This window comes from Anser brachyrhynchus (assembly GCF_964034855.1).
Source record: "Anser brachyrhynchus genome assembly, chromosome: 14".
Taxonomy (NCBI): domain Eukaryota; kingdom Metazoa; phylum Chordata; class Aves; order Anseriformes; family Anatidae; genus Anser; species Anser brachyrhynchus.
The window spans coordinates 14,265,300-14,287,610 of record NC_137709.1 but is presented as its reverse complement, the minus strand read 5'-3'; the positions used below and the strand labels follow the sequence as shown (position 1 = coordinate 14,287,610).

Below are 22,311 nucleotides of genomic sequence, written 5' to 3'. Positions count from 1 at the left end.
AATTTCTAATTGGCACTAATCCATAATATTAAGAAAAATAATTAAAATAAGGCAGGTAAGTAGAGGTGAAAATCACTATGGGTATCTATGGGGAGAGGCAGTTAAGTATCGAGCCTTAGTATGTATTAACAGTGCTAGGCAACCTGAGATGTGCGTCGTGTGATGTCAGGCAAGTTTTCAGGGGTGTATTTGATTTGCCTATGACAGAAGCAAAACTGAGTCATCACAAGTACCTCCCTCATCTGGCAATGTTTGGAATTCTGAACAATTAATGGTGCAGGTCACCTGTGTGCTCCTTGTTCCGAGGTGTCCTAATAGCCGTGACAGCTAGGTCAGATGCTGAAAGCAGGTGAGTTGAGCATCTGATCTGCAGAGTTGTGTGCATTCATTTGTAGGAATGCTTTTAAAAATGCAAGGTTTTGTGTTATTTTCATCTGGTTAAAACTTAACAAGAATCATCTCCTGTTGAGTAGTAACACAGTGAAGACCAGGTTGTTTTTTTTTGCCTGCCGGGCTTGTCAGGGTTAACGTCAGATGGGGTCAACCTAGCAAGACTATTTAATGATAGAACTGAAGCACTTAATCTTTCCTGTGTTCATTCTACTATTGCAGCTCTGTTTCATTAATTTCCTAATGTTTTTTAAAATAATAATAATACATTTTTGTCATGAAGACAGCCTAACTCTAGGGTGCTGTGAAGATAAGTATTAAATTATTACAAGATCCTTTAAAAAAACTTGGTAATGAGGCCTTGTACAGAGGATTGCAGCGGGACCTGCTGCGCTGCTGCAGAGTGGATCCAAAAGTCACTATTGCCTGGTAATAGCAACAGCAAATATTTACAGTTAGCTGTTATTTTTACAGTATAAACATGGATTTTAATTAAAAAATCATTCCCATCTGTGACTGGTAAAATAGAGGCTTTTGTAATGGACATATTTGTTTTCTGAGGGATGTATTTAGTGTGTGTATACATCAGCAACTATCCCAAGAGATCATCATGCTAATGGATCAAAAACAGGCTTTGCTGCAGCATGAGAAACTATAAAACCATGTGTTGCAACTCTGTTCAGATTAAGGAATTCATGCTGATAGACTCAGTCACGGTCTGGATGTAAATCAACGATGGCAATTCCACGGCTTATATTTTAATTTTTGCATACTAATTCCTTGGTGGCTTTTAAGCTCTAGTCACGCTTATTTAAGAGATCTTTTACGCCAAATGAAGAAACCAATATACTTCTGAATAGTAATGAAAATAAAGACAAAAAATGAGTTTAGATAGTGCCATCAAAATATTTTATATTTGCAGCTGCTTATTTAAGTTTCTCTCTTTCTTTTTATGAAAACAGGTAATCAGATCCTCTCTCTTGGGACTTTGTCAAAAGATCAGGTTTATCCGTTGAAACTCAAGGGCATTTCCATCTGTTACTCTGCACTCAAATCTGCCTTATGTGGAAATTATGTCAGCTTTGGCGTCTTCAAGTTGTACGGGGACAACCACTTTGACAATGTACTTCAGGCCTTTGTCAAAATGCTGCTTTCAGTATCCCACAGTGACTTGCTAGTAAGCAATTACTCATCTTGGGAGTCTTTACGTAAAATATGAAATAACACCACCACAGGCTTTGTATTGTTATAATGAGACAGAGGGATCTAGAACAGCTCAAATGCAGTTTTCAGTTCAATTACTTGGATCTATTTATATAGCGACATCCAAAATACAGGTGTGATAGAACTGCCGTATGAAATTGGAGCTTTTCCAGAATTTTCGTTAAGCTTTTATTGAAAAAGAAGAAATGTAAAATTTTGTTCCTTTCTATACTTCAAAACCTATTTAGGTTGCCGGCGTGCATTGCAACACGTCCTCACGTATTCAGCCACTCTGCAATTAGTTTCAATCTGTAAATTGTCACTATGTATTTTCCATAGAATTTAAAACTTTAAAGTACACCATGTTCCCACATCTCTGTGGGAAGACAGCAGATCTTGTGCAATATCAGCCTTAATTTGAATTGAGGCATTTTTGTTCAGAACTGTCATTTTCCTGCAGGAAGGGACAAATTCTGGATAGTTAATAACCCAAACTTGTGCCTGTCACAAAAAGTCCTTAGAACTGGAAAAGTTTCTCTCAGTGAAAACCAGTTTTTTGGTTGTATAGTAAAGACTACATATTTGGCACGTTCCTAGCCATCCAAAAATACATGCTTTTAAATAAGGGTCCCTAAGAGTAAGTTATCTAGTTGTGCCAGTCAGGCAAGTGCCTTTTCCTGTGCAAAGCCTGTTACAGGAAATAATTTAAGCACAAAATGTGCATCTCTGAGATGATTTGGGGAAATCTGTGATAAACCTCAGTAAGATTTCCTGCAGAAAGTAAGATACAGGCACCAATCCTGTCTAACTGACCTTCTAAACAGGATGTTACACTACTTTTACTAGACTGAATGCTGTGTAGAGTGTTAAAGTATGACAGTATTATTCAGAACTTGTTTTAAACTAATAGAGTTTATATCCTATGGTAAATTTGAAAAGTTAAAAACTACCAAAGACAAGAAAACATCTTGTTTCTCTAAACGTTCTGATTTAACAGATAAATTAGAATTTATCACATCATAAAAATACGATCATCTTCTGTCATCTGTTAACGTAATTAACATTAGTTAATCATAATATCCATATCAATGTATATCTTTTTTTTTTCCCCCCAGCAATATCGAAAACTAAGCCAGTCTTATTACCCACTTTTGGAATGTGTGACCCAGGATCACATGAGTTTCATTACCAGTTTAGAGCCTCGTGTCCTAATCTATATCCTTACTTCAATATCTGAAGGACTTACTGCAATAGGTAAGCGTTGCTTGCATACAGCTGAAGAAGGAACTGAATATGTAGTTGAAGTTTATTTGTAATTTTTAAAGTGAATGGGGAGATTTTCGAAGCTCAGACCTTACTAGGACACTCATTCATACTTTAAAAAATGAAAATCAAGTGACAGTGGAAGATGCTGGGTTTTGAACATTTTAAGACTCTTCAGTTAAGGGAGCTAAGTTCTTTTGAACATCTGACCTGTAGGTTTGTGCAGGTAATATTTTAAAATGATCTTTTCTTACAAACCAGAACTAGTAAAATTATTCACTTGCTCCATTAGAATTGTACTGGAAAATCATGCATTTGTTCCTCAGAAGTAAAATATATTAGTATGTCTACAGGAATCTGCCAGGTTTTGTTTTATTTGCTCGAAATAGCTGTTGTATGTTAACAACAAGCTGTTGTATGTTGTACATGCGTATTCTGCACAGCTGTGATATGATTGGAGAAATTTCAGGATACCTTTATAAGTAGAAAAAAGAAACTAGATTTTTAATTATTCAGTACTTCCTGAATGCAATTTAGAGTGGAATCAGTGTAACAGAAGCATACCTGGAGTAACAATGAAAATGCAGCGCTTTGATTGCAGTTCATTTTATTCTCTTGCACAATTTAATATACAATTTTTAACTAGGTGACTGTTTAAACATTTGGGGGGTTGATGGGTTTTCTTTTTTGATAGCTTAAATTCATTTGGAATATGGAAGAGGAGACGGCATTTGGGAGAAAAAAAAATAAAACATGCAGTTATATCCTGATGACCTTGGAATACCATGCAGTTATATGGTTTTTGACTGAGAAGCTGTTTAAAACCCTACAGTAGTATGTATTGATTAGGGTGGTTATTAAGGAAAAAAAATAGGAATGTATAACATTAGTGTGTATGGATGTTATTCCATAATAGCTGGTGTTTCTCATTACTGCCAAGTGTCAGTCAGGCCCCACAGGAATGCATGAATGCACCAAGGTTCACAAAGCATTTGCTATGTTAAACACATTCAGCAGTTTTTGCTGCAAGATGGAAACCGCTCTTAGAAAGAGAATGGGTAGTAAATAGCTAAGCAACAGTAGTAAAGTAGTATTCAGGTCACTTTATTATATAATGCTGAAATCCATCTTCTCCCAGATATTTTGAGTGCTTTGTCACCTGTAATGATGGTACAGCAGTTTCTGCCTATCGGCTGGCTCTGCTGCGAGCCTGCCTGTTGATTGTTTGCAAATGGATATGTTGTACTCAATGCTAGCTTGACTGACAGCTACTAGTTTAGTAAGCTCTGTTCCTGATCTCTGGTATTATTCCACATTACATCTCTTCCATTTGAGGTATTGGATATATTCATTTTAATAATTCACTAGCATACCAAGTTTACTTTAACCATCTCTTTGAAACCCAATTTGAATTCATGTAAAAGAGAGAGAAGAAAATTTAAAAGCTATATAAGCTTCAGCTTTCATGTGTTATGTTTATTTTCCACTCTCAAAAAGTGTTGAGGAGGAGTAGGAAAAGTGTGTATTTCCAATTGTAATTTACAAGTCTTGTGTTTTAGGTATTTGGGAGTTGTGTCATGAGGAATTACTAAGTTTTAGGAAAGAAAATGTTTTCTTGTGAGACTTCTATTTGATGAAATCCCTTATTTTCTAATCAGAAGAGTATCAACAAAAAAACCTCACTTTTTATAAACCATATACTTGCTTAGCCAATAAGATTTTTTCATCTTAAGTACCTAAAAACAAGTGCAAATGTACAAGACCAAAATAAAGTGTTTAGGTTTTTTTTTTTTAACTTCACTGACAGCTTGATGCAGTCCATCAAAAGCTATTATGCTTACTTTTTCTTTTTTTTCTACATTTACTCTGATTCCTCCAAAGTCATTTTTTAGTCTTTGAGACTTGTGAGATCTGTCTAAGACCAGGCCGTTTCCATATTGCCCAGAGAGGATGTGGAATCTCCATCCTTGAAAATATTCCAAGATAATCAGCAGGGCTCTGAGCAACCTGTGTGATGTTGACCCTGTTTTGAGCAGGAGCTTGGGCTGGAGGGTTGGTTCTGTTTGGTTTCTGCCACCACCTGTAGGATCCCACTGGTATTTTCCCTAGATTTTCTACTTTCATTCTCTAGCTTTCTAAAATATTTTTTTTTTTCTGTCTAAATGCCTATGCAGCCCTTAATCTCTGTGAACATTTCTTGCACATTAAAAGTAATAAGTACTTACCGTAGTTAGTCAGCTAGAAAATGCTTTTTTATTTTTTTTTTACTTTTTATGTTGAAGTAATAGTGATAATTTTTCCTCAATACGACATTTCTTAATTCTGCAGATATCAAAAAATGATACCAATGTAGGCCTTTATATTCCTCATTTATGTTCTAAAAGTTTTATTTATGTATTGAATAATTTTCCACACTCTTATAATGCCATGTCCAGATGAACTACTTTTTGCTGAGTGTGTAGCTCTTAACTTACAGGTCTTTTAATCATCTCTGGAGTTCGTTACCTCTCAGTGCATTTTCTTAAACTGGTTCTTCTAAATCTTTTATCCCTTCTAAAGTTTTGGTATTTGGGCATTACCAATTGTCAGGCAGTGAAACAAAAATTTGTTTCTTCTGTGTTAGTTGGTCACATGCATCCTTCTGCCCTTAGTAAATGGGTAAGTATACCCAAGTGTTGCCTCTTTCACTGAATTACATCAGTGCCACAAGAACACTGTCAGAATAATAGGGCTCAGGGCTGTGAACCATCTGAGGGGGAATTGTGTTTTAAACTGATTAGAACATATAAGTCATTTTCAGAAATGTTTATAAAAATGAAATAGCTGGCTTTTTATTTTAAAAATTAAATACTGGGAGATCACTTCTGTTTGACAGAAAAAAAGCATCTGTTTTTTCTCTATTCCCTTCACGTGTGTGAAACGTTTGAGATTTTCATTGTTGTCAGCTGTAAGATAAACATTCCCCAAATCCTTATTTCTTAGGAGCGTTCATTCTGAGTAAATACCTTGCTTGATTCCACACTTTATAAATACCATGGAAGAATATGTATTCCTTTGGAAGCCCCTAGCTGTAAATCAGCTGTAATGGAAGCCCTCATCTAAGCTTTTATTGTGAGGATAAACACTCCAATAGTTCTCTTCTAAAGTGTTTACCTGGCTTTTTCACAGCTGACTCAGTGGATCAGAGCCTTTTAATGTAGTCTGCCTGGCATGTTGTCACTAATCTCTGCAAAGCTTTTCTAATTCTCGTATGATTAATAGTGTACTATGCTATTCATTGAGGAAAAACTAAAACATTTTTTCTGTCTTGCTGCCTAATTTAGATGTTAAATTGCTAAATCGTTTTACTTTCTAGGTTTAGTCTCAAAGGCAAATAATGCTGGTATTGAACTGTAAGCGATTGATGGACAGGGAAAATACCACTTAACTCCCTCTCCTTACCTTTATGTGGAAAACAAAACAAAATCTTTTAATTTGCAGAGATTCAGGAAGGTCATTAAACCGTTCAGAAATAATTCCCCTCCAGCATGCCATTGTCATATTGTTTAGACCAAAAGTTGTTTGGTTTCTTTGTTGGCTTTTTCGTAATAATATAACTCGTTCTAACATACAAGCTCTACTGCCACTTATTTGAGCTAATGGCTAATTGGAATTGCATACGTAATGCGAAAACATGGAGATGGAAAAAAAAGTTCAGATAAAGTCAGCACTGAACACATTAAATGAATGCAAGCTGGCAAAGAAGAAATGAAATAATTAAAAGAGGCAGCTGAACATGATGGTGACTGGCACCAGGGTTGTCGCCCTTGTCCCCTCCCCGCCACCAGCACCAATCCAGCCCTGGGAGCTGGGCAGAGCTGCGGACCTGCTGCTGGATTCCTACTGCTGGATCCCTGCTGCCCACCCGGGGCTGCTCCTGGCTTCTGCTGCAGCCACGGCCTGCTTGCTTCACGGTCCAGATGATTAGTTCACAGGTGGTGGAGCTGAGCTGACCAGAAATGAGAAGTGTGGTTTGACTGCATTTTTCCTGATTATCCCAAGCTTTTACCTCCATGTCTTTTATTATTCTATCTTATTATGTCTTCTCCATCCATTTCTTCTGTTCACAGCCCAGAAATGGTAGCTCCTTGTTGCACTTGTTCATTCTATTTATTTGGTTGCCTGGCTTGTCTCACTAAGATTTAGTGAGCACGCTAGCCTGCTCCAGCATGAGGTTCCTCATGCCCAGAAGAGTCATTCAAGGGAGTTTGCTTGACGCTCCCTGTCTGTTATATCCTTGCAATCAAAAGGAAAAATGAGTATAGGGAAGCATATTTGATATATAGTTATGGGCAAATTTAAGTAGCTCTTAACACTCATATCAGATTCTCATGAGCAAATGATAGCATAGACCTGTCTGCTGTCCTGCTAAAATCACTTACTGTCGAATGTAAAATATCTACTTGTACAGTATCAGCATGTTTAGAACTACTGCTGTTTTGTAAACTGATGATAGTGATTTACTTTGTATTATTCAATTTAAAAAGAAATAGAGTTAAGCACTGGTTTAGAAATACAGCAGAGCCCTCCTATGAAATATGTATTTTCAAATCTCTCACTTGTTGTTATTGATGGTGATTCAATTCCACTATGAATTGCATTTCTAGTTTATATGCAGGACTGTTTTGGTTGAGAACATGATGAGTGCCAGGTTCTGCAGTCTTTACTTTGGCAAGACTCATAACTTTGAACTCAGCTTTCTGCAGGCAACATTTCTTAGGACTCGGCTCTGCTGAATGCAGTCCTGGGATGCCCAGGGTCAGTCTGAGACTCAGTCGGGACGCTGGAGCTTGTTCCTGGGATCTGATGGACCACGTTCAGCTCCTGCTGCTAAGTCATCTGGCACCTCTGGAAGATCAAGTCTTAGGAGACCTTTTGAGGCTTCTTCAGTAGCAACTGCTTCTTCAGCATTTATTTCAAACTGCTAGCAAAATACAATTAGTTTTTAGATGGCAAAGAGTTAATAATGCTGGCACAGAGCTTAAGGAGTTAAAACAGACACAGATCAAAATACTTCAGTGTCTAGAGGGATGTGTTTAAATGAACACTGCAAGGTTGGCAGGCCTCCAAATTAGCATAGTTTAAAGAATTCAAGGTACATTTAATTGGATCCTTCTAATCCCTTTTCCCTCAGAATGAGCATTTTAACAGTCTAATTCCTTTTGCAACCCCCACACATCTCTTACTCCAGTGGCCCATCTAAAATAAATGCTGTGAACTATAAAAGGCCTAGACAACTACTAGCTGAAGTCATTGGAAGCTGGATGGGGGCCGAAATCCACACGTTTGGATTTGGTTTTGCAGTTGCAGGGAATGTCAGTTCCAGCTAAACCTTGCACCCAGCATGTCAAACCCCTGCAAGTATGCAAAGAGCTTCAGCTCGTGGTGGTGTGGTGAGGAGCTGGTGGCTCATTAACACCGTGGCTCTCATCAGGAGAGATGGAGTGGGGAGGTAAGGTGGCAGCCCCCCTTCTTAGGGCCTGGGAGCATCTCGGGGTCAGGGCAGGAGGAGACAACAGCTGGACAGGAGAAGGGGCTCACCACTGTTTTGAGGAGTAAGATGAGAGGAGAGTGCGTGAGAAACCAGGACCAGTGCACCGTTGCCATCATGCTGATGCACACAAGTGAACAGAATCCTCTTTCACAGCAGCAGCACAGCAGGCAACACCTAGCAACAAAATAACTTACATAAATCAGGCAGACATATTTACTTTGCAAATAGGTTTAAGCTTTTAATCTCCCTTACTTATAGAAACAGTAACTAAAGATATGAAGTGGCTTTTGCTTATGCTTTTCAGCAATATCCTTCCTTGCTGTCATGACTTTCTGTGTCGGGGACGTTCATTAAGTGTTGGTCAGTGACTGCAGTTGCGTTGTTGCCAGCCAGATTTAATATATTTTAACCTACTTGAATTATTAGTTGTTAACCAAAGGGACCACCAGGCTGCTCTATGGTCACCCTCTTACTACCTGGCATGGCTCTTGTCCATTGTGTGCCATCTGACATTGCCAGTGGGCTGTTTGGGGCAGAGAAGCATTGTGAAATGCTGCTTGGGAAAAAGACTGGGCGATGGCTCTACTTATTTAACCTCACTTTTTTGGTAAATGGATCAAAACAGAATTTTAGTTTTCAGGAATCTGAAAGGTTTAATACCACTGTGTGCTAATAAAGACAGTCTTCAAAGCAGGTCCATTCATACATCAAAAACAGTCTTGTTGATGTATTGATTAGGCTAATGTCAAGCAGATTATTAAAGTTGAGCTCTGAGTACTATAAAATGTCATTATTAGTTATTCTTTTATGGAAACAATTTCAGAACTGTTTCATTTTTTATGCAGATACAATCGTCTCCTCCAGCTGTTGCGCTAGCTTAGACTACATTGTCACATACCTCTTCAAGCACATAGCTAAAGAAGGCAAGAAGACTCTACGATGTAGAGAAATTTCACAGGATGGACAAAGATTGTTTAATTTCATGCAACAGAACCCGGAAGTACTACAGCAGGTGAATTGTCAGTCTTTTCTATGGGATATTATTAATTTTATAATTTTTTCTGATTTGTGGACTTTGTGGTACTGAATGCCAGGGTAGCATAGGCTGTTTAGTAACAGAACAAATCTCCCTGGGCTGGTATGCAACCCAGAGTAGGTTCAGCTGTGTTCTCATGACAACCAAAGATTGAAGATATTTTTTGTCATACTGGAAAGCGTAGATACTGAACTTGGCTGTACAGTATCTTAAAACTTTGGTTTCCATTTTTGCTCAAAAAATGCGGTATGCAACATCATCAATACATTCCTATAGAAAAACGGTGAGGAACGTTCTCTATTGTAGAAGAACAATTTATGGCATTGAACCACAGACTTTGGTAATGAAATGTCTAAATTGAATGGTTGTATGCTATTGAGTGTGAATGTTTACTTTGCAGTAGGTGACTCACAGTTGGATTTTTCAGTTAAAGGTGAATACGATAGAAATTAAATCTCACTTCTGAAAAGGAAGCGGTCGCTGCAGTACTTAGGAAAGATTTCCCCTTCCCAGCTCAGCCAAGTTTATTGTAGCCTGAGTACATTAAGAGGAGATTAGGATGATCTTAGCTACGTTTCTCCACATTTGCTCCATGCCACATTCCCTTAAAATCTCATTAAGCTATTTGAAGATGCATATTTACTAGACTCCTTGGATTCCTAATGCAGTTGCAAAGATGCCATTTCAGGAGACGCGTTCCGCAGGTCTGGAGGCTTTTAATGAAAACGGAAGTTATTAACAAAATGCAAATGATGAGTGTGGTCGTCGTTCTGCTTCCCTAATAGATACGCTGTCATTTGGAAAAAAGCTGGCATACAGTCACCTTCATCACGTGATTGTTGTTGTCATTCGTTTACTGGTCTAATTGAAGGTGAAAAGTAACTAATATATTCTTGGCAGTATATTGCATATTGGGAGAATATTAACGATGTTTATTATTGGCATCATTATCAGAATAGGACGATTCCCTTGTCATATTACAAGTGCTCATGTTTTCTCCCCAGTAGGGGTTTCACGGACACTAGCAGTGAAGTCAGCGTTTGGATATGTCAAATTACTCAGCACTGCGCCGTGTGCACTGTGATTTGGGCAGAAAGGACAGAGCAGCAGCCCAGGCGCAGGACTTGGCTGCATCTGTGGCGACCCTAACGTAATACTTCGTCTGTTAATATGCAGTAATCTTTCACTTTACAGCATATGACCGGGCAGTGATCTGTCTTTATTAACTTCAGATTCTGTGGAATATGTTATATTTATTTTGAATGCAGGCTTTCACGTACTCTTTTAAATATTAATGGCTGGTCTCCAGTAGTCAGCATAAATATGATTTGCATTAGCACTAGTCATATCATATTGAGTGCCTCTGATGTCAACTGCTCAGCGGACTAATATCTGACATCATCTCCCGGGGTCACTGACAACTTTGACCTTTATTCTCATGCACAGTTTCTGTAGTCTCAGAAGCTCTTTTGAATTGATTTGAAATTTTGACTCTTCCCTTTATGAGGCAGTAAAATTGATAATTATTCAGATGGGAACTGAGCACTGAGTGAAAAATCAATTCCACCCGCTCTCTGCTGCGTATAAAATTACTTCTGAGTCTGCCGGACTGAACGGATGGCCAAGGTAAAAGCAGCAGGCAGAAATAGTAGAGAGGATTAGCTGGACGAAACTAATAGCCTAAAGGGATGGCTTTTGAGATGAGGGAGTGGGCCGGTTGGGGGTTATTATCAGCAATGATGGGACTCATTGATCATATGTTTACATCAGGTTTCCATTGGGTTATAAATCAGCCCTGAATAGAAACGGAACCCAAGGCCTTGCTTTCTACCAGAGGGACGATGTATTAGATTATTCTCATTTTCACACTCAGATGAAAAGTGAGACATTGATTATTCATCGGCTGGCCATTAAACACTGGTTTTATAGATGATTTGACTATCATGGAAGCTAATGAACAAGGTTGCTGCTTCATAACCAGCGGTTTCAGTTTTCAAGACATCTGTGTCGGTTAAGTAATGCATAACCCTATTAAAAGCAATGGGTTACAAATTGCTTAACAGTGCTGAAAAACTAGACCCTAATGACTAATTGTGCTTAGAGTTTAGAGGGGTTTGTCAGCTCTTTAGACTAAACTGATGCAATGATAACTGCAATTATTTACTAGTTAGAACATGGGGTTTTTCCACCTTGGATCTGTAAAAGTAGTTGGATGATGAAAATTTCCAAGGGCGCTCCAGGAATTGCCCTCCTCAGGTCATCCCGGTAGCTGAGGAGCTGCAGCACGGCTCAGCCCTGTCAGTTTTGCTCCTTGCAAGCAGCAGCAACCTCCGAGCTTGCCTGTGAGCGGCCACTGGGGCCTTTCCCCAGGACGTTTCACATCCTGCGGGCCGGGGGCTCCACGCTGCCCCTGCCCCGAGCCCCTCTGCGAGGGCGTGCGGGGCCGTGCTGCTGGAGGCCCTGCGGGACACGGGGGAACCTGTTGGTTCCCAGCGGTGCCGCGGCCGTTCTGCCTGTAGGTTACAGCCCAGCCTTCGCTCATTGGCAAACGAGGCAATTCGGCATCGGGATACGGCTCAGTAAATAGGTGTATATCCGTGGCTGATGCTCGCGTCTTTCTTAGCCCCTAGAGTAGTGCAGTTGTATAATTAAAGCCTATTAATTGATATTTTGTTTGCTTAGGTACATCCCACAGCAGCTCTGTGATTTTTATTTTTTATTTTTTGAAAGAGTAGGTGTGACTGCACAAAGACAGGAGTAATAGGAAGCACAGAAGTGAAACAACTTTAAGGTTTAGGTGTGAGTAGCGGTGTCCTTCCAAAGCCAACAGGGGCTGCTGACTGTGGCCCTGCTTTCTGCTTTGCTCCCTAGGGCGAGCTGTTTAGTCCAAGCTTAATCTGCGAACAACTGCTTTGTGATGATGTCTTACAACTAAACTGAATTAACATGTGTAAAGTAATTTGAGATATATGGGTAGAAAGCAGTATTAAATGTATTACAGTCAGCTATTGCTGTTGCATTGGGTTGTGTTATAAGCACTTTCATAAATAATTTTAAAAGGCTCCCACTGTCATCTCCTGTTATTTCAGGAGCGACTTCCTGATGTCATCTAAAACAGTTCGAGCAAGTGTTTGCTCCACTGTATGAATGAAAGTGTAATTTGGGGGTTTAAAACACTGCCTTTATCTTCCACTGATGCTCATCTTGTAGAGTTGTACACATCAGACTCTTAGTTTTGGTATGGAGAAGTACTGGATAAGCCCATGGACTTTTTTTCTTCAGTAAATTCAAATGCTGTACAAACATTTGGATTAGATCTGACTGGTGATATTCCCAGCCCAGGTGGGCCCACAGCTGGGGGCGGTTGTGCTGAGCAGTTATTTTAGGGCTGTTGGTATGGGGCTGTGCCTGCACTGAGCCCTTCTGGGGGCTGTAGGTGAGGAGAACTGCAGCAGAGGAAAAGTGGCAGGGATTTGGGCAAGGATCAGGCAGGCAGTAGTGCAGGAAGAGGAGGATGTGCAGCAGCTTAATGCAGGCTGCTCACTGGATCTGAGCACTCATGACTTCCAACTTCAGCAAGTGACAAAGGTGCACTAAATGAAGCAGCCCGGCAGCACTGCGTAGCAAGTGTAAAACAGAAGGTAAAGATGCCAGTTGCAATGAAAAATCAAGCATTACTAGTAAAATAAAAACATATTGTAAAGTGCCACCTTCCTTTTTTCCCTCTTATGCAGTAAAATCAGTTAGGGTTTTGTATTTCAGATAAACCTTGGTGCCATATACAGCTAGTGTAGAGCTATGCACAGTAATTGAAATAAAAACATCCAGAGGAGATGCGTTCATAATGCATGCTTCCTGGCCCTATGCAGAGAAACGTGCAGAAGCACTTGCACATGAGCACATCACAGAAAGAAATCTGCATTGCACTGACAGAGGGCAGTTGTGCAAGGCGCTGAGTGCCTGAGCACCTTAAGCCACATGTTTGAGCATATGCTTAGTTTTAAGAGCAGATCAAACCCGCGGGTACAACTGTTCCTTTGCTTAAAATTAAATGTGTTAAAAGGCTCTGCTTATCAGGACCAGAGTGCTCAGCTTTTGCAGGCTTGAAAGGTTTGATACGGCAGTGAAAGGGATTTTCCCTGGGACATCTGTTTTCAACCTCTTAGCACAATTTAGAAATATTATCCAATACTATCATAACTTTCTTTATTAATTGAAAGGGATGGAGATATACCAGCTGTAGCCTAAGCCAGCAGAGACTTGGGTGGCTAAGCAACAGAAAAGGCACCATATTGAGTGAGCCAAAATTCAGTCTCAGAGTCATTTATTTTAACCAGTGACAATACGTTGAGACTCTAGTGTTTCGATTTGATTGATGGTTTAATATCATATATAATTTTTTTAATGAAGGAAACCCATTTAAATATGTTAACATTTGCACTAGTAGTCTCCCATGTACATAACTGCATTTAATCATTACTCTGATTGTTTTTGTGGTTGTGTAATTTGTATCAGCAAAATAACTATGTCAAAGTCATCTTATCTTCATGAAAAATAGGTTACTCTTCTTGTACGTGCTTCTCACTGCACACGTGTAAAGGCGGCAGCGGCCTCAGTCTCCAGAATATTGCTAAATGTATAGCTTTCACTACATGAGTGCTGTCAATTAAGAAATCAAACAATATTAATGAGCTTAGTGTCTTTTCTGATCCTGCTTTGTTTAAAGCCCTGTTGTGATTCGTTGTCATGTGAATCGAGTAATTTGATTTTAAGACTTTTAATGTTAAAATGCATCATCATTAGTGATGTATCTGAAGATTTCACGCTCTTAATAATGGTGCTAAATCAAATTGGGCATCTCCTCTTAATCATTCAAGCTGTGCTATAGTTTACACAAACAGTTTTGGGGATGGAGAGAAGTTTAGGGCCACGAAGTAACAAGTATTGTACAGAATTCATGCATGGAAACAAAAAGCTGCAATTCGGCTTGCAGCACAAACTGCTAGAGGTGTCAGTGTTGGATGTGCACCCTCGGGCTAGGCAGCTGGTGTATGTATGCTTTTGTTTATCAGTTACTGGTTTATGTAGCCTTTAGGCCAGCACATGAAACAATCGTTCCTACAGGGTCAGCTGCTGGTCAGAAGCAAAGTAAGAAAAGACCTTGCGTTAAAATGCGTCAGCCATCATTTTAGTGCAGCTGGCACCTGCTACTGGTGCACAGCGGGAGGGTTAAGGGTCAAAGAGGCAGTTGTTCTAAACTCAGTGATGGCTTAAAGGGACTTGTAGATTAATCTGCTTTATTAACTTCTGTATATTAGATAACTATTGCAGTGAATGACAGTCCGTCTTTCTGAATAAGTCCCTTCACCTCTTTCTCTTTTAAATTGGCTTTTGAGTAATGAATATTAAATAGAATACATTTCAGGGTAATTAAATGAAAACATTAGGATGATGTTGTTTTACAATCATATCTATAAGTTTCTTGTATATTTATCTCACATTATTACTGTTCATTGCTTTTTGTTAGCAGAACAGAAAACATAAATGTTTCAATTAAAGAAGAGGAACTGGCTGTATTTCTCAATAACCTCATGCCTTCTGCACTGCATAAATATTTTCAAAAAGCAAATAAGTTTAAGGAGAAGTATAAAAATGTTTTATTCCTTGTTTACTCGGTGCAATGTAATACTTTACATTACTTGGAAATGTTCGATTTCTGCTGGCCGTGGTGGTTTTATATAAAACACTAAGAGGTGCTGGTTAGGGGAAGGGCAAAAAATATTGCCATTCCATAGAATCTAACTAGCGATATGAATAGCACCAATAATTTTGTAAAGTTCACATTATAATTCAAAATCCGGTTAGAAGTGATGCTTGCAGTCTGGAAGAAAGCAATATCTTTACAAAATGGATAGGGAAAGGTAACAATCCATTCCATGGTCTGCTACTGGCAGATTTGCCATGTGAGTAATGAAACTCACTCTCAGTGAACAAACACCCTCCCCTTCCCCCATTTAAAAAAAAATCAAATTTAAAATTCTAGAATAGCAGTGGCTTACAAAGATGTTTAATTGCTGCTGGATACGATAGCAGCGGCCCACCAAAGCTTATAGCAAATGAGATGATGCTTGCATAGAGATCCGGTGCTCGATGAGGCGTTTCGACCTCGTTGGTGTTCGTTTTGAGCAGATGAAAAGGTAGGCGGCAGGTGATGGGGGCTGTTTCGTTGCAGAAAACTTTCTAGTTGGCTGGTGTACACTAAATACCTGTTCTGCTTAACCTTGTTGTAACCCTTTAACCTAGTTCTCAGGACTCTGGGATTGTACCTCAAAATCCATGTTTTTTTTCCAGGCTAATAAATGGTTGCTGTCTTTGGTTTGTGGGGGTTTATTTGTTTGTTTTGTTCCGTTTTGGTTTTTGTGATCCTCAGAGATACTTGGGTTTTCAGGAAGTCCTCTGAGATCATGAAACCCCAAATCTTTTGGGTTTTGTCCTTGTGTTTACTTGTTTGTGGCTCTTTTCACTGAAAATTGAGATTATTTTGTATTTATGTATCTCCAGGAACAGGCATAGTTTTAAAAAATAAAAATAAAAAATCTCAACAGTTTGATGCAATTTGGGAATACTGTTAGCTTAGCTCAGTATAGTTTAGGTTAGCGTAGTGTTACTTCAGCAGGTCTTTGCGATGCTTTGCTGGGCACACGAGGGACAAGAGGCAGCTAGCTATTGCAGGAGCGATACACACAAAGGACTCCTGCACAACACAGTATCTGACCTTTCAGTATAACTGTGTTTCTCGATTCGTGATTCATTTCCCTTTAAAAAAAAAATTAAAAATGAAGTGTGTGCAGCCATCCTTTAAAATCTTTTTAGTGTGACAAGTAAAGTAATCTTCCATTGATACTTAAAAGTCCATCTGCAGAAATTCAGGGAGAATGTTGAGAGAGACGCAATATCTATTGAAATGTTGAGTGTCAAACTGCCAGGGTAATGTATTTAGTATGAAATATAATATTCAGTGCATTTTGTTTTGATGACTGCATGAAATAGCCTTGTGCTCTTATCCTTTGTTGTTGTTGTGAAAGATGATATTCACTAAGAAGTGTTGGTGACTATTCAAGACACAGTAGCAATATGCTTATTACCATCTTTATCATCTGTCTTTTATGTTTATTCGCAACAGCTTTGGTTACAGTTCAGTTCACCAGGATAACGAAAACACTTTTAATTGTTCCACAGTAGAAATTAGGATCGGTTTATGAACAATTTGAAAACAGAAAAGGCTTGAAGTGTGTTAGGCAATCGGTAATTAATACTGTGATTAGCCTTTTCAAGTTCTGTGCAATTAGGCTGCTCAAATTGAGCAGGTCATGTTGCTTTATGGAGGGTCTTTGAATAATGGTTAGAGCCATGCTTGTGGGTTTCTTAAAACCCAGTTGCCTTCATGGTGTGGTTTAAAAGGCCAGGCTGCCTCCCTGTCCCTGCTGATTATAACCGTATCTGTGCTAAACTAAGGTAAATATGGGTAAAATAATTACCCTGGTTCTAATTTTCTCTGTACTACTGGTTACTGTTGCTGTGTGGGGGACGCCTCCAGGTCTGCTGCTGGCAGACGTCCACACAGTTTGAGCCCACACTTGATCTGCCTGCAAATCCCAGCTGCCTTGTGGCAAGCAACATCAGGGCTCTTGTAAAAGATGTGCACGCCGTGGCGCTGCTGCAAGGCCAGGTGGATTACGTGAGAGATGCCCGGCGGGACTTGGCTTGCAGGTGAGTGCGAGCTTCATCGCGGGTTAACGGCTGCTCCTCGGCGCGTGGGGTTTGTGTCCCCAGGGGCTGCGATGGGCACACTTCCCCACAGCATCAGCATGCTCAGATGCAGGGATTAACGCATGCCCAGTGCGAGATACCTTCAAGTTCCTTGGAAGAAGGATTTGGAGATGATCTCATGCTCTGCCTTTTCTTCCATATGCAGCTTTTTACAGATCCAGAATGTTTCTGTAGTTAAGTTTGAGATTAGCTTCAAATTGGTTTTAGACTAATAATTCTGTTTTTCCAGTACTAGCATTTTCTGATCTTATCTCCCCTCCCCAGCTGACTGGCATTTTGGTAGGTCTTCCTGTAATAGAGATTTCAGAAACCTCATCATCCTGCAGGTAAAGATCCCAATTCCTATGCTGAAATGCTGCTGCAACATGGAAAATGCCCTGCTGCTTTTGTGCACCGTCAGCATTCAGTGTAAAGGAACCCACCAGTGAATTGTTCAGAAGCTCAGTCGTACAGGACTGAAGGGTGACAGCAGCTCATGTTTGAGGAATTTAACTAATGTACACACCGTAAGCCCTACTAGTAGTTGAGAGGAAGACTAGAAGATGTAGATGTAGGACCATTTGCATTCCTAAAGAGAGAGACTCGCTGGAAGGCATTGGTGTAGGTGAAACTGCTGTTCTCTCCTCCCAAGAGGATTAAATAATCTGTAATGAGTCATTTTTTCAGAGGTGCTGGTAGTGGACACGGACTTCTTCCTTTGTCACCTCTCAGACGAGTACTGGCTGAACAAGAAGGGAGAGGCTCTTACCCTGAGGGCTGGAAAGGGACGCTAAGGGTGATCTTCTGAGATGAGACTGTTTCACAAAGATCTGGACCTAGCTTCCTCTTTATTGATAAAAGCAGAGAGATGAATGTGTATTATTTTTTTACAAGGATTTTAAAGAGCTCAGCCATTACACCAAACCAACCTGAAGTTTAAATTGCAAAGTTGACAAGTTGTACATTCCAAAAGCCCTAATTAATCACAGTTCTTTTGTCTCTAAAAACAGCTGCAGTGCTACATATTCATGGCCACTTGTTCAGAAATAGCTGAATCTTAAATAAACAGCTCAGGTTAATTTAGAATGACCACTATAGTATCTGTAACTGAAAATCTATGAATACTGCCACCTAAGAATGCAGAATAAGAGTTGATGCTACAATCATAAGTTATTCCAGCCTGAGGTAGAATAATTTTCTGTCTATCAGGGAGCACAGATGGATAGGCAGAAAGAAGCTGTGCAGATACATGAGTTTGTAAACATCTGTCAGCTGCACCAGATATCCAAATACAAAATCTAGCACTTCAGGCAGCATATGAGTATGTGACATTCAACAGAGGGTTTACATGAAATTCAGCACAGACAGAAGCAAGTCAGCATACCCTGGAAGGTAATAATTAATGAAACGTATCCCCTCCTCCCTGCAGAAAGAGGAGGTATTTCATTCATCAGGCGTCTTCTGTGTTGCCGCAGTTAACTGTTCTGCTTCCAGTGCGAGATGTAGCCACCCCTGGGCTAGGCAAATCTGCTCTGTCACACGAGACTCACTGCTTTACAGTCAGTGAGGCTCTAACAGTCAGCTGGCATCTCTTTTTCACCCCTGATGGATGCCAGCTCACCCAGCAGCAGGGTCTCCCTTAGGATACAGGGACCTGCTTCTGATAGGTGAGAACGGCCCCCGTACCGTAGATCTTCACATAAACAGGTGCAACTGGAAAAGAACATGGTCTGTCATGTTACAATATGTCCTCAAATTAGTGGGAAGGGTTTAAAATTTCTGTTTGAAAACCAGTGAGTATAGGACCAAGTGTTTCACCGTGACCAGCTTGTGTGCAGGATGCAGCTGCTGCCCATGCTCCAGCTCTGCGGTGGTTACCACCTAGCGTAGCGCAGGCAGCTGCTTTGTCATCCTGTCGACTGCTTGAAAGGCACGTCACTACCGACTAAAGGTAGGAAATGCTGAAAGTAAGCCTTAGTTTTGAAAAGTCTACTTTGCTCTATTGGTCTACGTTATTGTGCCAGTTTCATTTTAGCAGTGAAGAAATAGAAAGCTGCTTGCAGTGGCTCTGGTATAGCAAATTTATTGGGCGTGTTGCAGGTGCTTGTCATTAGCCTTAAGCTATCATCCTAAATGTTTCTTTCTGAGTATGTGCTTATGTTTCTTTTTCAGATACAAAGTCAGGTTTGACATAAGTTAGTACAATCTTATTGTATGATTATTTCTTCTGGCTCATGATTTGGACCTACTTCAAGTGAGCACTCCCATACTTGCAACCCTTTGGCCAGTTCTAAAGACATACTCAGGGAAATGACAAGCTCCATGCTCTGTAACCGTTCCTTTTTTCACATCTATTACCATCTTTTCCATCCCTTCTGAATGTTGGTTTAAAAAAAAAAAAAAAAGACCCTCCCAGCACAACATAACATCTAAGTGGTACGAATAGCCTGTGAAAGATACAGACACATTGTATTTCAGTCCACCAGCTGCACATATATACTAGTTTTCGGGATGCAGTGTGTCACACAAATGTCCTGCCCTGATGTTTTCAACCATTTATACCCTACCTTTTGCCATTTAAAAAAAAAAAAGTCCAGAACCAATTGAACTATTCCAAATTGAGATATAAGATTGGGTCCTGCACAATCTTATTCTTAGACTTAATATTTCCTGAAAGCTTCTTGAAGCTTCTGTTGTTGAATCATGAAATTTTAGTTATTAATGTTTAATTTAGTTATACATATATATATAGGAAGTATGTATAAATAGGGTAGAATACCATATTCTGTGAATAGAAATCTGGGGGAATGTTGCCTGTATAAGCTGAAAGAAAAGCTTGGTCTGAGGGTAGCCTAAAAGGCTCAGAGTACAAAAGCTGTTGCAAGGAGTACAGTGGTTGCACCAGCCTGGGTTCATGGTTTGTCTGGATTTTCTGTCTGCTGCCCTCTTTCCTCTCTCTCTCTTTCCATAAGTCCTCCCTTCTTCCTATACTTGAAAAAAAAAAATAGCCACAGAACAGGAGAAAGTTGTGGGGTGTCCAGAAAGCACGATGCTGGGGCCGCATCCTGTGGCAGGCCAGTGGTCCTGACAGTAGCATGCGTGTATGCCCATGACAGCCCTTGTCGCATCTGCTACATGTAAGCAACTTACTTAAAGATCTTTGTTGATCTAATGTCATTTCACAAAGTAATGATGACAAGGCACGTGCTTCTTAAACTCCTACATATTTGAAATTCCAGGCAACTTGCTATTTCTGACAATTTAAAAGTTTTTTAGTTCAGAAATAATGGACTGGTTCTTACTTTCATGATAAATACAAGGTTTAGTTTTCTTATATCCACTGGAAATTTTAGCTTGAACAAAGGCTGAACATCAGAAATATCAGTCTGAAAGTTAGGTTTTCTAGTAAAATAAATATTTTAAAACAACAGATTAAAATTTAAGGTATTTAATAATCTTGGAGCATTTAAATCTTCCTAGTATTATTAGTAAATGATGATCCGTTTATTGATATAGAAAGAATTGATGTTGAAAGAACTGAGAACTCTAAAGGACATTTAAATTAATAATCACAGCTCCTAAACTAAGAGCAGACTGCCTGAAGCTAGAGACATAATCCTACCAAGTTTTGTATGCTAAACAACGAAAACCTGAATCTTCTTCAGATCTGAGTGGAAAAAACATGTTCTTAGCAGCCAAGGGTCTGGTTAAAAGCTGTGTATGTTTTTAGACTGTTCTAAGTCTTTTGTCAAGGATTACATGCTGCTGTCTCTGGTGTTAACATAATGTTCTTTATGTTAAAAATGTGATTAGCTGCAGCAGAATAAAATATTCATCCCGACATATGGGAGAGAGAAATGAGTTATGGGACCTGCTATGATGCAAGTTCCACACTATTGATAACATGAAGCAGCAAAAAAAAAAAAAAAACAAAAACAAAAACCTTTTTAATGGAAAGGCAGTTTCTTTTCCAGGTTCTTTAGAAAAAGTTTTCAGAATAAACGGTGTCTTGAGCAACATTTTCCTCCACCACCCAAGAAAGAAAGAGGCTCTGAAGGAAAAGAGGCTCTGAAGAATTAATTTATTGGAAGAACGGTTCTTTACTCTTGCCTCTTCTGTCAATAGTTTCTTTTGTATGGAACAAATGTGTCAGGAGAAACATTATTGAACCAGATAAAGTGATGCCTTATGTTTAAGATAAGAGAACAGAGGCAAGGTTGCCAATTTGAACTAAGTAGAAAATAGATTATCTGCTCCCACACCCCCTGCCTTTTTAGTGCCTCTTTCCCCACCTTGAGAGCTTGTTTTCTGCTGGAGTCAGCATGCTGCATCGAGCCTGCCCCGCACCTGCCGGGGCAGGATCTGAGAAGTCATTTTCCTTTCAGTTTCAGCCAGTAAGGTATTTTCCACCTAGGATAATACCCTACCTAGGGCTGATAAACTGGGCTCTTGCTTGGTTTTGCCATCGAACTGCTTTGTGATCTCCAATCAGCCAACACTTCCGTAAAATGCAGTGCTAACACCGATGTATCTCACTGGCCCACTTTGAAGCTGACTAACGTCCAAAAAATGCTCAGCAGTTCTCAAAAGAATTGAAATAAGAATGCAAACAGCACTGCCACTGCTGGGCACTTGCTCACGTAACTGATCTGGCTGCCGGCCGGGGACCGAGCAGGGCAGCTCTGGGCAGTGCTGCTGGCCTGGGAACTGCCTTCACCTCCTCGTTTTTGTGTTATTGGGCAAGCTTTCATCTTCATAACATTGTGGTTATTATTTCTGTGTGGTTTGTATCATAAATGCAAATACATGTAAACGTGCATCAGCAAATAAAATACAAAGAGGGAGGCACATTATTTCAGAGGCTCCTTCAGAAGGCCCAAGAGTTTCAGTTTTTGTAATCCAAACAACACAGAGGAACAACAAAAATGGACATACAGATAGAGCTGTGTGTCAGATATCTAGAAATTTTCCTGCGTGGGTTGACCTGTTTCTCCTGATGACTCAAGATAGCAGGAACAGAGCCAAATAATGATTATGTGAGGTCTGAAGGAGGACACTGAGGATGTCACTTGTCAAC

At 39.7% G+C, this 22,311-nt stretch overlaps 1 protein-coding gene across 6 annotated transcripts in view; it reads left to right on the top strand.

The window, feature by feature from the left end:
- The window catches only part of RANBP17 (RAN binding protein 17), a 159,972-nt gene that overhangs the window by 127,184 nt on the left and 10,477 nt on the right, over positions 1-22,311 (top strand). For all 6 annotated transcript variants that reach the window (XM_080554758.1, XM_080554759.1, XM_080554757.1 and 3 more), the window contains 3 exons: positions 1,353-1,567; positions 2,709-2,847; positions 9,235-9,401. In XM_080554758.1, the coding sequence (XP_080410884.1) occupies positions 1,353-1,567; positions 2,709-2,847; positions 9,235-9,401 (521 nt within the window). The remainder of the gene's footprint in view (positions 1-1,352; positions 1,568-2,708; positions 2,848-9,234; positions 9,402-22,311) is intronic.